Raw genomic sequence first — 15,859 nt, forward strand, 5'->3', positions numbered from 1 at the left:
CAAGAAAAAAAGAAGGAAAAAAAAAACAAACAAAAACAAACAAACAAACAAACAAAAAAAAAAAAAACCACAAAACAAAAAACCACAAAAAAAAAAAAAAAAAAAAAAAAAAAAAAAAAAAAAAAGTCAAAAAAACTTCTATCTTCAAAGACCTGGAATGAAAGGAATGGGTAACACAAGCTACCCTAACTGAATAACCAAAAGCAGCACAGAGAAGCTGTGTGATGAAAAGCTGAAACTAACTTGGCTAAAGCAAGCAAACTTTCTGTGATTATTATGCGTTTGTGAATGTTCTCCTGCAACCAAACCCAGATATTTGGGACATCAGGAAAGGAAAGAAGTCTGCTGAAAAGCCCAGAAATAGGTCAAATGTAATGAGGGCATAAAAAGAAAAGGCAGCAGAAACAGAAATCAATCCAAATTAAAAAAAAGCCCAAGCCTATTCCCCACAAAATACAGTATTATTCTGAAAGGCAAAAAAATAAATGAACCAGTGTGAAGGTTTTAGATTTCCTTTCTCTTATCTCACTGTCATAAATTCTGAACATAGAAGTTAAATAGCAACTACTTCTTTTCAATTAGTTCTATTTTGGATAAGCACAAATTCTTAAATAATACACTGATTCATCACTGATTCATCTTTTTCAGGCTATGCAGGTAACAAATAATCATATATTATTAGTCTGCAGAAAAACAACAACAACAAACAAATAAAAAAGAACCCCACCAAAGCCCCATAACAGTATTTAACTGTGGGTTCTGAGCAGTTGCTTCCAAGATACACAAACTGTCTGCACAAAAACTTAAGACAGTGCTAAGGCATACAACCCCAGAATTAAATTCTGGGATATGGAAAAGGCACAGTTCTTTTTGTAGGTAAGAGTACCTGCTTTAGCATTGTTCAAGAATATTTTATAGTTTATTCTTATAGTAAGGATATGTAATACAGCCTACAGGAGAAAGTCATAGAATGGTTTGGGTTTGAAGGGACCATCAAGATCACCTAGTTCCAATCCCTCCCACCATGGGGCAGGGACACCTCCCACTAGACCAGGTTGCTCCAAGCCCAAACCCAACCTGGCCTTAAACACTTCCAGGGATGGGGTATCCACAACCTCCATGGGCAACCTGTTCCAGTGTCTCACCATTCTTACAGTAAAGAATTTCCTCCTAATGTCTAACCTAAGTCTCCCCTTTTCCAGACTGACTGTTCCCCCATCATCCTATCACTACATTCCCCTGGAAAAAGCCCCTCCCCAGCTTCACTGTGGGCACCTTCAGGTACTGAAGGCCGCTAAAAGGTCCTCCCAAGAGCCTTCTCTTCTCCAAGCGGGACAACTCCAACTCTCTCAGCCTGTCCTCAGAGGAGAGGTACTCCCATCATTTATGCTGTACGTAGGGAAGCTGAAAGTACTAAAATTGTAACATGAAGCTTAAAAGCGCATTTGCATTTTAACAACTCAGAATGTCTGGGCTGTTGGAAGCTGCACTTCAGTTACTTTCTTCAAAACATACATTTTATAGTTCTTGCAACATACTTTAAGCTAGTGTCATACCAGGTCCTGCACTTCGGCCACAACAACTCCATGGGGAGCTCCAGGCTGGGCACAGAGTGGCTGAGAGCAGCCAGGCAGAAAGGGACCTGGGAGTCTGGATTGACAGGAAACTGAACATGAGCCAGCAGTGTGCCCAGGTGGCCAAGAAGGCCAATGGCATCCTGGCCTGTATCAGGAACAGCGTGGCCAGCAGGTCCAGGGAAGGGATTTTGCCCCTGTACTCAGCCCTGGTGAGGCCACACTTCGAGTACTGTGTCCAGTTCTGGGCCTCTCAGTTCAGGAAGGAGATTGAGGTGCTGGAGCAGGTCCAGAGAAGAGCAAGGAGGCTGTGAAGGGATCCAGCCCAAGTCCTGTGAGGAAGGGCTAAAGGAGCTGGGGGCGTTCAGCCTGGAGAAGAGAAGGCTCAGGGGAGACCTCATCACTCTCTACAACTCCCTGAAAGGAGGTTGGAGCCGGGGGGGAGGGGTCAGTCTCTTTTCCCAAGTAGCTACTGGTAAGACAAGAGGGCATGGTTTTAAGGTTAGGTATTAGGAAGAAATTCTTTGTAGAGAGGATGATCAGATGTTGGAATGGGCTGCCCAGTGAGGTGGTGGATTCTCTGTCCCTGGAGGGGTTTTTAAGAAGAGACTGATGTGGCACTCAGTGCCATAGTCTGGGAACCACGGTGGCAGTAGATCAAGGGTTGGACTTGATGATCTAAGAGGTCCTTTCCAGCCTGGCTGATTCTATGATTTATGTCTGATCACCACCACCATTTCTTGACCTTGGCATGGCATTTTCTCTTCCAAATGGCCAGGAGTGGGGCTCTGTGGGCACAGCCCCGTGGGCCTGCAGGAGAGAGGCAGAGGCTTACCCAGGGTGTGGCTGCAGCTGCGGCAGGGCTCGGCCAGGCTGACACCCGCCTGCTGCAGCTCTGCCCGGGGCGGCGTGGGAGGCGGGTTGGGGTTCTTCCACCCATTGCACTTACAGGATTCCTCAGCCTGAAACCAAAGCAAAGAGGCATCAGTCAATGCATGAAAACACAGGACAGTGAAAAGTAACAGTATTAATTTTAAGTGGCTTTTTTTTGGTTTTTTTTTTTGTTTGTTTGGTTGGTTGGTTTTTGTTTGGTTTTTTGACGTTTGGGGATGTGGTGGTGGAGGTGTTGCTTTCTTTGGGTTTGTGATTTTTTTTTTTAATCTACCATACAACTGAACTTTATTTTCTAGAGATAATCAGAAAGAGAATAGCACCCCAAGTAGAGAGATTAACACGGCTCTGGTAAACACACTGTGCTTGGAAAAATACATACACCAATTCTGGACAATTTCTTTACAGAAAGCCCTCGCTGTAGCTCCTGTATGAAATAAGTATTAACACATTTACTGGTATATCAGCAAACACAGATCTTGCCATCAAGACAGTTTTAATGATTTAAGCACAAACAGGCCAACACATTTATCACAGCCTTATCAGCTATACTGGGAACAAGGAATCATCCAACTAAAACCAAGCTCATGACAACCAAAGTAGGGTTAACTAAATACTGAAATAAGCAAACAATAACTGCACTGTTGGAAAAGCTTGTCCAAAGCAAGGCTTGGCAGCAAAAGTAAGGGATGGCAAAGCCAGTGACACTACCAACACAACTTTTTCTGCTTACTCTGGAAAGTCTCCATATGCTCACCAAGTGTTAAACACCACTGACAGACTACAGCTAAAAGGGGTGATTATGAAGGAAGAGGTTGTGACTGGGGTAATCCTATCTCAAATAATTCAGAAGTTCAAAGTCCTAATTCTAGCTATCCAAAGAGCAGCTTTGTAAGAGGGGATTTAGTTCTGTATATCCAAAAGATCTTAAGTTATTTTGATGGTTAAGTTCTTCTAACAGTATTCGTATCTTTATGTGAAGATCTAATCAGAAAGAAAGTGTGCTTTTCTACTGTGCAAAGATACCTGTGCACTGCACTGTAACAAGATACTCATGAATTTGCAGTTCCAAGACCTCAGTGAGGAAAGTATGTCCGCTGCTGTATAATATTTAGGACTGACACAACTTCAGTAGGCAAAGTGGTGATGTTAATATATACAGCACTAACGTAACATTTTTCAAAACTGAATCTGAATATATTCAATACAATTCTATTTCAGGAACCCATTTCATTTTCCTTGTATGTTTCCAAATCCCATTTTACCTACAGAAGAAGCACCCAGGAGAAGCAGAAAGGATCTCAGCTTGACAGTTCCTAAGACTGACAGCTTTGTGGACTGATGGCAAATTATTCTTCTAAACTACTTCCAATATTCAGCAACCTAAGCACCAAAAAAACAGCTCCCTGCAGTTTGCTGAGCACCACATGGTACTTTTACCATCTCTAAATCTTAAGTCTTTATCCAGCTGGGCTCCTGGCCCCAGGTGCCAAGGCCTCTGCCTGCACCTGGGGCTGTTTGGCAGCTGCAAAGGGGTGTGAGTGGCAGTTTCAGAAGCCAGAGCTACAAGGATGACTCAGAAATCCACCTGCATGAGCCCAGCAAAACCACTTCCATGCATTTCTCTTGGAAAGGGGACAACCTGCATTGCCTGAACTCCCTGGCTCTCCACACTCACTGTGTGGGTGCAGGCTGCCTGCCACCCCCATCCATTTATAATGTGGCATCAGGGAGGCTTCAGTATGAAATGGAGGGAAGACTAAATTTCTTTTTGTCAAAGTGTCATAAAATGCAATTTGTATGGTTTTACGGCAAATTTGATGTTATTTTTCTGTCACGTTTTCTATGAGTAACCCAATTGGCAGAGAAGTGAAGAAGGTCGGATGTTATTTTACAGCAGAAACCATCTCCAAACCTGCAGTTTCACAGGCATTGAGCCAGTTTTACTTTTGTTTGTTATCCAGACTTACAGGACCTCTTAAAGTTTAATGACTAGAGAGAGAGTTCAGTGATTGAGTAACACCTGTGAACCAAGGACTGTCCTGGTGTGGGGACTTTGGACATCTGTGAGATAATTTGAAGCCACTTTAAATTAGCATCTCGAGTTAGGCAAAACCAATGCCAAATAAGCCCTCCCCATTTGCTCTGTGTGAGAGGCAACATTGCCATGAAAGTTTTTTCAGTTAAGACAAGGATAGAAAAACTGTCACTGAAAAAACAAAAAAAAACAAAACATCTACCAGAAAATGAAATTATTGCCACCAAGGAAAATTCAAGAGGCAATCAAAGTGATTGTCAAACAAAAATTAATATTACTTTAGGGAAGTAAGATTTGATCCTCCCTATGCAACTGTCCATACAAATGTTCAACACTGTAAATTACTGACATTATATCGTGCTTATTATTAATTGCCTTAAATCATACCACAATGAAACACACACAAAAAAAATCAAGCTTCTAACTAAGCACAAGCTTTTTATGGTGGAAGCAGTATTTCACAGAAGCTCACCACACGATGTTTACTATCAAGCCTTAAAACTATAAACAGTGAGTCACTACACAAACTTTAGTGTCACACAATAATTAACAGGAAAAATGCAAACAAACAGATGTACCATTGGTGATAACAGCTCAGTTAAACTGCCAAAAGTAAATACCAACCCGCCCACAAAAGAATAAAAACAGCATGTTCAACAGCAGATTTTTTTCTGCCCTCTGTAATATTTCCTTGCCAGATCTTTTTGAAGCAGTTGCTAATTTGTATTGTTCAAATTATTCCAGAGACCTTTCTCAAACTACTAGGGTGGGGTTTTTTTTTAATGTCTCCATAGAACAACAGAATTAGCATAAATGTTCTGTTAAACAAGGGGAAACACTGCCCTACAGAAGGCCCTCTTTAAAACTAAGCTTTCAGTGTAGATGTTGACAGTGCAAGTATTTTGCAGTGAATATACAATGTGCATTCCTCAGTGGCTTACACTGCTGAGTTGTTTTACATCTTCCACAGCATTTTGTTCATTCATTCCATCCTTTCGCTATTTTCAGCTTTTTCCTTTCTGTCATTTGTTTTTTAATGTCACCTATATGCTTTTCATTAGAAAATTAAGTATACTTCACCTCCCCAAAACTTTATTTAAGATCAAAAAAGTTTTGAGAGGAGGAAGGAAAAGAAGCATTTGAACAAGGACAGCCAGTCCCTGAAGCCTTGTTTTCTGGGACATCTGCAAAACTTGGATAAAGCCACTGGAGAAGGCTGGGGACTTCTGCCTTGTTGAAGCCTGCAAAGTAATGACAGTCACCTTTGCAGGCCCAGGGATCATAAAAATTGCATCTTTGCTGGCAGTTTTGAATAAAATTGGATAAATACAGTCTAATTGTACAACTACACACAGTTTGTTGTCCGTTCCACTTACAAAAAACAAGCAAAAAAGCCAAACCAACGAAGAAAAAACAGCAGAAATTAAGTACATTTTGCACTGTACAATGCAATTTCAATCATTTTTTGACCCCTTCCATGTCAGATGGGAAATCAAACTGATATCTCTGAGCAGTTAAAACTGATGGATCTGGACAAGCTAAAGTTACTGCTTCCTTTAAAATACCAAAGATACTGAAAACAAGTGAAAAAATGGACAGTGAAAAAATACAGCACATTTTAAAACACATTGTTAGCATTTTCATATAAAAAGGAAGCTTCTGGAAGTTTAATGGGGTTTCAGGTTTCTAAATAATAATGATAAATGAAGAATGCTCCAGTAACTTATGGACTAAACTATTCCTCCCCTTTCAGATGGTGAAATGAGCACATGTGCCAACTTCAAGCTAACTTAATTACTAAGTGAAAGACCCTAACAGTCTTAAAACTGAGTTTCAAAACAACTGTTGTGCTGGGCACTCTTTCCACTCAAAATCATGCAGTTTGGCCTGCCTGGGAACTGAGATGTGAAGCAGACTGAGCCCATAATATATACACAACATTGCAGATCTCTCTATTTCCACCAAGAATAATTAGTCTAAAAAATATATTCTTCTTCTCAACGCAAAAACCATGTAAAATACCGTCCAAGCTTTTTTTCCTGTAAGCAGTAATATCAAGTAGATGTTTTTAACAAAGAACATCACACAAACCACAACAAATATATTGATGAATTCAAAACATCTTTTTTTCCTACTCAAATTTTCAGTTACTAGTTAGACACTGCTTGGAGAGCTACTCACATGTATTAGGAAATTAGCCAATCCATTCGTAAGAACAAAATAATCAGTACAATTTTCAGCTCTAAGGACATGCTCGTAATGTATTAATCAATCCAAATATTTGATTCCCTGTATTTTCCAGTTTCACTTACAGAAGGGATGTAGGCTCCTACACAAAGCTTTTATTAATAGAGACCCAAATCCAACCTTGTAAAGTTAATGGTAGATATCCTATTTATTTTAAAAGAAAAAGCTTTACTTGGGCCCGTAAGGCATTGTAAAACAGATTCACACCACTATGAAAATGATTGAATGAGAGCTTTAGATGTTTTTTATGTGTCCTACACATTTTTGCTGAAAACAACTCTAAGACATTCCTAGTTGAGTTTCAAGGAACTGTGCTCACACTATGCAGAGTCCAGCAGTAACACAGCCAAGTCTGCCTCCATCTCAGCCTGCCTTATAAAAGGCAGGGAAAAACAAAACAAAACAAGAAAAGGTGATGCATATTTACCCTATGAGCTCTTTTTTATGTACAGTAGCAGCAAAACTCCACAGAGGTCACTCTAGGATAAGAAGTGCCAGCAGCTGGTCTGGAGCCTCTGCCACTTGCTCACCTGCCACACCACCTCAGCTAAATCACCTCATCAAAACCCTTTTCACTCTCCCCATGTTGCTTATCTGAAGCATAAGACTTTTCTTCAAGGAGGTATTATTCCCTGCTATTTGTGCAAACACCTTAGGCTACTGGGCACCCAGACATTACTGTAAGATACATACAATGAGAAATAAACAATTCTGCAGAAAACTTGCAGCACTAAAATAGTACACTTCAACTTGTTTGAAATAATAACCCCCAGTGAGACTTGAGAGAGAATTGTATTTTCACATACTGTTAACCAATGAGGAAAAAAAGCTGAGAGACTTCCTCCTGCATCTTCATTTAATATATTTATGCATGGAAGTTATACAGTGCTGCTTTATACAAAAGTGCTTCAAGCTTGCATGCCTAATGCTCAAATTCACACTGGACAAAACTAAAACGATGTATGCAGCCATTCATACATGCACAGATACACGTGGCAAGTGCCAAATATGAAACCCTGCACAGCATACAGTTCTACTGTGCACTTCCAAAAGTCGTGGAAGCTGTGCCAACTCCTGATATATTTATCTTATTGTTCAGACTGTGCTTACTTCACACACACGTGCGCACACTTGGCCATTTGAGAAGGTTTTATACACAGAAGAGCCTGTTCTCTTCCACCCCACCCTTTTCTCACAGGGAAAAAAGTCAAGTGGAGCAACTCAACTACTCCAGCTCTTCTGTCCCAATTCTTTACCAGGAAAAAGAAACAAACCCCACGTATCTCTAACCTCAGCAGCAGCTTCCTAAACCTCACTCTCATTCTGCTCAAGAGTATGTGCACACTGAAGATGTCTTTGCCAGCAGTCTTTCTCTGTTTTCCATAAAGAAAAGGGATCACTGAAGAAGGACCAGGAGGTCCCTCTTGGGGACTGAACATCTTACTCTTTACAAACACCTTCTACCCTTTTCTGCTTAGCATTTCTGCTTTCACCAGCGAGGCTCACCTCCTACATGGCCACTGACCCCTCCATCTTACTGCTCTTCATCCCTAGCAAACACACACTCCCTGCTTCTGCTACTCCCAGCATCTCAGAGATTAGGTTCCTAATAAATTCCACATGCTGAAGCAACAGTATTTTGTGAAGAATTTTACATGGGAGAAGATGATCAATGCTAAGGATGCCATTACATATTTTCTGTCATCCAACTTGTACAGCTCTGTGTAGACTGACACAAGATTCATGTATGGCTACTACTGTCCCTTTCAGAGATGGCTGAGTGTTCGCCTTCTCTCACTCTCATGAACAGAAACACAAAATAAATGGAACAGAAAGTCATAACCTGAAATAAGAAAGATTTTGAAGTTACACTTGGTATTGCTATAGCTTCTTGCAAACTACTGATGTTACAAGCCAAGCAGTATAGTTATAGAGCACCTTCCAGGTGCTCAGGAAGAAAAATAACACATTTTTCTACCCTGCACCATCTTTCCCCCTTTGTCCCACAGGAGAAGCCACTTGATTAGTTTACAAGAAGCTTCCTGTCTGCCTACTCGCTTCTGTTTTGAGACATGAAAGCAAGCTGCTTGCCACTGAATTGATGAAGAGACACGAAATAGCAAAGGCAGGTTTTGCATTTTAATCTGAACAAAGAGCAGCATTTAGTGCTGTGCCCATGCCTAGATATGGGAGGGAAGCAGAGGTGCCCTCAACCATGCCAAAGGGAAATGCACCCAGGACTTCCCACAGAAGAGGGCCAGCAAGGATACCTCAGTAACATGCTGGCAGTACAAGCTGTCACCATGCTGTACCCCACCACCAGAACACTGTGAGAAGAAAAGGTCTGGCAGCTGGCTCGCCCTGATCTCCTCTCAAATGGTGCTCATCCCCCTTCCAACAAAGCACCTGAAGCAGTGCATGTGTGTAGCTGGCAAGTCCATCAAAAAAGCAAAGGATTTGGGAGGAGATGAAGCTGCCTGCACTTCTTCACAGCACAGCTGCCTCTGTGGACCAAAACACAGGAGAAGGCTTTTGCCCTCAGAAAGATCATCTTTAGGTACTGATCAGGGAAGAAAAAAAGCAGTTCAAACAATAAACACACACACTCCTAGCAGTGGAAATCTTACCTGCCCCACAGCTGGCTTCATTTAACAGCTAGTGAAAACTAATCTTGGTAACATTAAAATATGGAGGCACAAAGGGGACTCTGAGAGCATCCGACCATGCCACCCAGCTGCAGTGACAACTGCATGTTTTAAGTTCATTAGCTGCTCATTTATCTGACCGTGTGTAATCTTGCAATGTCACCAAAGCTGAAGGAGAGGTGCCTACACATTTGGAAACAGCTAAGAAACTGAAATGCATGTGTGGCTTCCCTAATTTGCCCTCACATGACAGGATTGCACCATACCTTCACTGTACAGCTAAAGCTCCTCACACTACCAGACAGGACTACAAAGCCATATCATGATGCTTCCTTATGTACATTATATACACCCTCTTTACTGAGAGGGTGATCAAGCATTGGAATGGGCTGCCCCGGGAAGTGGTGGATTCTCCATCCCTGGAGATATTTAGAAAGAGACTGGATGTGGCACTCAGTGCCATGGTCTGGTAACTGCAGCGGTAGTGGATCAAGGGCTGGACTTGATGATCTCTGAGGTCCCTTCCAACCCTGCCAATTCTATGATTCTGTGATTCTATGATTAGTGTTTAGTTTGGCCTGTCACTTAACACTTGCCCCTTTGAGGCTCCAAAGTAAGGGGGTAGAGAAAAAAAGATGCACAACTATCTCCAAAAACAACTACCTCCAATGCTGAAAGCATTAGTATAGTAGATTTAACATCAAACCTGGCAATCTGAAAATGTCAAACCCACTGTGCATCCAGGAACTGCCCTGACAGCAGCGGCGCGGCCAGTGGCCCGTTCTCCCTGGTTCTCCTCCGCATGTGTACACGCACGGACGACGATGCCACTTGTCACAGCCCTCCGAAGGCGGGAGTGACAGCTCTGACCAGGCTGCCCCTGTCTCCCACAGGCAGCGAGCCCCACTTCTCCCACCGAAATTAAAACTGCAGGTGGGGTTAAAACTGCTCTGGAGAAGATAAATTCCGGGCAGCCCTCTCGACTACGAGAGGGGAGGACCGGACAGGCGCTGTGCAGGAAATCCCCACCTAGGGCTGGGTACCGGCGGGCGGCGGTGCCCGCTGCCGGGCCGGACGCCGGGACAGCGGTACGTGACCGTCTGGGACCCAACTTTCCCAAGGCCGAAGGCCGCGCCCCGTCGCTCCTCTGCCAAAGCGATTGGCGACGGTGCCATCTTAGGACAGCGTCTTTTGCGATGTCAATAGCTCTGTGCCAAGAGGCCGCCCCGCCGCGCCCCGGACGACCGACAGCGCTCGCCTCGGGGCGGGGGTGCGCTCCTCATGCAGACCGGGGCAGGAGCCGGGGACGGCCGCGGCCCCCCGGGCAGGCGAGTGTTCCCGCTCCCCGCCGGGATGTTTACGCGGCGGGCAGCTGCGGCAGCGATGTTAACCCAGAGCTCACCGCCAGCAGCGGCACCGGCAGCGGCAGCCGCCCCGCCCGCCGCCGCTTCCCGCGGAAGGACAGACACCTCCGCTGCCGCCCGGCTGAGGCAGGAGGAGAGCGGTGCGCGTTTGGGGTTTATTTTTGTGCTCATCGGCCGGAAAGCTCCGGGGTAGCAAGACCCACCGGCACCACCAGAGCCGCCACTTCCGCGGGGAGCGCCGAGCTGCAGCCGGGCCGCCTCCCCCGCCCGGCACGGCCCTTCCCCACCGCCTCCCTCCCTCTCTCCCTCCCTCCCTCCCGTCAATCCCCACCCTCCGTGGGCGGGTGGGCGCCCGCGGCCGGGTACCTTGCAGGCGGAGTAGACGCCCAGCTTCTCCAGCTTCTTGGCCCGCGGAGCAGCGCGCAGCTGCGCCTTCTTCCCCGCAGTGCGCGCTGAGCCAGGCCCCCCAGGGCTCTCGACAGCGCTACGGGCATGACCCCCGGCGGCCACCCCCCCGGCGGCCGGGGAACCCTGCTGCGGCCCGCCGCCGCCAGCCGCACCGGCCCCGGCGCCGCCAGGCTCCGCCATGCCCGCGGCGCGGCGGCAGCCGCCCGTCCGGCCGGCCGGCGCGGTGCAGCGCACCCGGCCCTAGACCCTCCCCTTCGCCGCGCCGCCGCCGGCTGCTCCCCGGGGGGGGTGAGGGGGGAGGCGGGAGGAGGGACCCACCGCTCCGCGGGCGGCTCCTGCCCCACCGGGCGGGGGACGGGGGGGCCGGCACCCGCCTTCCGCCGCTACGCACCGCGGGGGACGCGACCGCGTCTCTGCCCCTACCGCTGCGTGGGGGCTGCGCGGGGCGGGTAGCGCCCAGCGCCCCCGCGGAAGGGTGTTGGCGGCTCCCGCTGTGTGCGGGCAGCCGCTACGGAGCCGGCCCAGCCCTCCGGGAGGCGGCGGGGAAAGTTGCCCTAGAAAGAGGCGACATAGCCGGCTGAGCGCACCGCGCCGAGCCCCGGGCGGCGGTGCGGTGCTGAACGGCAGCGGTCCTGACCCCAGTGAGCCCTGCGGTGCTGCCGTAGCCTCAGTTCCCTCTCGTTGCACCACTACTTTGACTTTACCATTGTATTTCCCTGCTGTGCGCTTTGCAGCCGGTTTTGCCGGGCTCGTATTTTCCCCAGATGATTTCTAGTTTAATATATAAATACCAGTTTAAAATACAGGAGGGTTCAAAAACTCTGCTCGGTTCCTCATTTCATGGTTTTGGGGCTTGCTTGTTTCCCTTCTCCCACCCCTCCAGTGCTTCCCCCCCCCCCCCCCCCAACAACAAGTGTTGACAGCAAGTCAACTTACGTTTTAAAAGGTTTACCTTTTTAATTGAAGGCTAAAATTAAAATTAAGCAAATGATCCCGCCTGCGCTCTGTTCACGGAAGCGAGTGCCTCGGTTTTGAGGCTGTTACGCTCCATTGCGTTTATGTAAAAATGCGGTTTAGCTGTGAAAAAAAAAAACCACAAATCGCAATTCTATCGCACGGCACCACGGCTTGAAGGGCTGGGATTGAGGGCGGGCGTTCGCGTGGGGATCTGCGGCTCTTCCGTGTGTAAACTTCAAGCAGCGATACTGAAGTTTGGAAGGGAATCCCAGCATCTAAAGAGCTTTCGCAGGGCCTTGCAACCTTGCACAGACCATGCCAAAATGACTTCAGACTTATGCAACGTCAGGAGTATATTTTTTTTTTATTTATTTATTTATTTTACTTTGGACGACGGAAGGAGTGAGAAAACACTTTCCCACTGGTCTCCCTCTTCCCTCACCTTCTCAGCTCCTGAGGTTACACGCTGAGTTAGCACATTTAATGAAAGAAAAAATAATAAAACGCTGGAGCACTTTCATGAAAAAGGGTGTATTTTTGTTGCTTTTTTTTGTTGTTGTTGTTGCTTTTTTTTTTTTTTTTTTTTTTTTTTTTTTTTAGTTCGGGAAGGTGATGAGGTGCGGGGTTGAGAGTCGGGACCTGCACCCTCTGCCTCCGCCCGGAGGCCGGTGCTGGCTCAGGGCTTCCCAGCAGCTCTGACCGTGACCCGTAAGATGGCTGCTGACATCCCCGGTGCTTTAAGACCGTCTCTTAAGGTGGAAGAGCCACTGCCCTGGTCGGGGGCTGCCCCAAGCTTTACAGCAAATTGAAGTCAAAAGAAAACAAAACAAAAAACGAATCCATTTTCTCTTAAATTTAAGACTGAACGATTTTAATTTTTTTTTTTTTTTTTTTAATCTGTGAATCATGTTTTAAAATAACAAATATCTGCTGTATGGTATATATTATATATATTAAAATAACAAATAGCTACTGCACTTAAGAGACTCTTGCATTTTTTTAAACGCCCTTTAGGCTTCTGCTTTCTTCTTATATTTGAAAATGAAAGTGTTACTGCTTAGTTTCACTTTCAGCTTTCCCATTGCTCTTCTTTGGTAGCAAATGCTACAGAATGCATCTAGAACAGCATATTGGCTCCTATGGACCACGTAATGTCCATGCTGGAATGATGACTCCTAGTTTTTCTAGGAGCTACTGTAGCCTCTACATCCCCCAATATCTTTGGGTTTGTTTGTTTGTGGGTTTTTTGTTTTTTCCCCAAATCACTGTTGGTTTGTTGTTTTGGGTTGGTTAATGCTAGTAGTTAAGCCAGCAGCAAGTTTGCACACCCACATAGAAATGAATGGCAAGTTACTGTTCTGAAAACACTTTTACTGTTCCCACAGAGGTGAGGAACTCCACTGATGTTAAGATCACTCTGCATTATGTCTCAAATTGCACAGGTGAGTGCTCACAGGATCATGGCCCTGGCAAACAACCTTATTCTTTCAACTTATTCTGCAAGATCCTTTAAAGCCTGATGAGTTTTTACTTCCATCACCATAAAATCAAAGCTGAAAATTGTTATGAAGCAGATACAGATTTGTTGGAAGTGCCAAATGTTTGCTGACATTTCATGGTTTGTCTGTGAGGATCTGATGGGAAAAACACTGCTCTATTGCATACAGTGAGGCACTATAAAGACAAATACTTCCGCTGCAGTTCCTCATTGAATCTTCAAGAGCATGGCTGTCTTACAATATTCTGTGGTGGTTTTTTTTTTTTCCTTCTTACCTTGCTGCTCACTAGGTAACCAGAACAGAAAGTCTACCAGCCTGTGGCTACAGATACAGTTACTATAGTAACATTCATAAACACTAACTTGACTACACATGCAGAACTACAGCCTGCTACTGCAGAAGAACCACTTAGAAAAAAATCACTCTTTAAATGCAAACAGGCAAGTCTTTCTCTTCATTTTTTTTTTTTTAACATTAAGACTAATTTAAATCATTGCTCTCATTCTAACTTTGTGCAAATATATTGTTTAAAACAAAGAAAAAAGATTGACTTAGTCTTAAACTGCTCCACTGACAGTTGAAACATTAAATCTATGATTCTGGCAAGAATAAGAAATGAGCAGATAATTTGCTGTCTGGAAACATGGGACTATAACTTGGGCTGTGTTTTTTGTGGCGGCTTCAATGATTGTAATTTTTATAATTTGGCCATGACAGGTTAAAGTACACTACGAAAAAAAAAATATTCTATGCCATGTGAGCATATACATGTAATTTTCAATTTCGTATACCCAACATGGCATTTTCTGTTGACTGAATGTATATGCAAGTTCATATTAATTTTCTAATTGTAGTGCATGCAAAACTGCATTTGAGCAGAACAGAATCACTCTGGCCCATAGTTTTCATGATTGAATGTGGACTACGAAGATACTAAATTAGATTCAAACTCACAAGGCATTGTCTGAAAAACCCTTGCCTCATCTTTCAGCTTCTGTCCTTCGGGGCACATCAGTGGGTTTGCACAAGTTGAACTGACTCTGACACTGGGGTTTAGCAAGCTCTGGTGGGAGCTGAGCTGCCTGCCCTGCTCGGCTTGCAAACTCAGGTGAGGTGCCCCATGACTTCAGATGACTGCTCATCTGCATCAAATTAAGCAAACCAGGAGCTGGATGAGACAGGAGTGCCAGCTTGTGTGATTCTCCAGTCTCTCTCAGGCTGCTGCTAGCCCCGGGGAGATGCCTGTTCAGAGCTGTGGTGCTCCCAGGAGATGTGCATCTCGCCTTCGTTTTGCTCTTGCTTGAATTCACTGTGAACACAGTGAATTATATTACATATATATATATATATATATAAAATATATATAATTATTATATATTGGAGTGTGCATTATATTCCAGTAAAGGGGGCAGCTGCACTCTTGATGCAGAGTCACACACAGAAGAGGAAATCCAATTACAGTTCAGGGTGTGCCTGATGCTTGTTTATTACCCAGTTGTCATTCCTGGCCTATCTTGGTTATGTATATTAAAGAATGACATTAGGCACATAGCAGCCTAATGCTGAATGCACCTCTGACAGAGCTACCTCTACTTGATAGATCTCAGCCTTCTGCCAAGCTCTGGGAGCCCACCCCTACCCCTCATCCCCATCTCCTAGCCTAGTCAAATCTAGTGTGCCCAACCTAGCCCTCTCTCCTGTTTGTTGTTTAAGATGAAACTTTCTTCCTGCTCTCCCACCTGGTTTTGTTCTTGCCATTCAATGCAAATGTGAAAAGCGGAGCTTTCACCCCTCCAGGGAATTTCTCCGAGTTCTGTTGTGCCCTTTCATTAATGCATTCCTTGTGGATGAAGTGGCCTCCCTTTTGGCCACCACACATTCAGGACTGCTATCAATATTTTATGAATCTCTAGAAGTATTAACAGTACAGAAGTTTTGTTCATTATGCTGTCTCTAGCATCTTGTCAGCTTCCCATGGTGCTTACATGTGACTTTTAATAATGCAGATGCCAGACCTTCCCAATAGGCCTTTGTCTGTTTATAGGGAACATCACACCCCAGTTACCCACTTTTTAAAAGAAAAAATGTGAAACAAAAATTGAGATGATGTCATTGCAATATGCATGACTGTTTAACTAACACAAACTTCTTGTTAGTGATGGAGCACTTTGCAGTTTTTACTCACCTCTTACCTAGGGGATGGTCTTTTCCACTGCCTCCCATCCCACACTGAGCC

The 15,859-nt window shown here is 44.9% G+C and overlaps 1 protein-coding gene and 1 long non-coding RNA gene across 6 annotated transcripts in view; one reads left to right on the top strand and one right to left on the bottom strand.

Annotated features, from left to right (window-relative positions):
* The window catches only part of KAT2B (lysine acetyltransferase 2B), a 46,116-nt gene extending 34,691 nt beyond the window's left edge, over positions 1–11,425 (bottom strand). For 3 of the 4 annotated variants that reach the window (XM_071735534.1, XM_071735535.1, XM_071735532.1), the window contains exons 1-2: positions 11,126–11,424; positions 2,410–2,536 (exon numbers count right to left, since the gene is read on the bottom strand). In XM_071735534.1, the coding sequence (XP_071591635.1) occupies positions 2,410–2,536; positions 11,126–11,347 (349 nt within the window). In that variant the 5' untranslated portion in view covers positions 11,348–11,424. Of the gene's footprint in view, positions 1–2,409; positions 2,537–11,125 lie in introns of all 4 variants that reach the window. The other variant, XM_071735533.1, reaches the window with a different exon arrangement.
* The window catches only part of LOC139792353 (uncharacterized), a 414,091-nt gene continuing 398,255 nt past the window's right edge, over positions 24–15,859 (top strand). The window contains exon 1 of one of the 2 annotated variants that reach the window (XR_011724224.1): positions 24–125. This is a non-coding gene — a long non-coding RNA (uncharacterized lncRNA). The remainder of the gene's footprint in view (positions 126–15,859) is intronic. The other variant, XR_011724223.1, reaches the window with a different exon arrangement.

The sequence above is a fragment of the Heliangelus exortis genome, chromosome 2, assembly GCF_036169615.1.
Source record: "Heliangelus exortis chromosome 2, bHelExo1.hap1, whole genome shotgun sequence".
NCBI lineage: Eukaryota > Metazoa > Chordata > Aves > Apodiformes > Trochilidae > Heliangelus > Heliangelus exortis.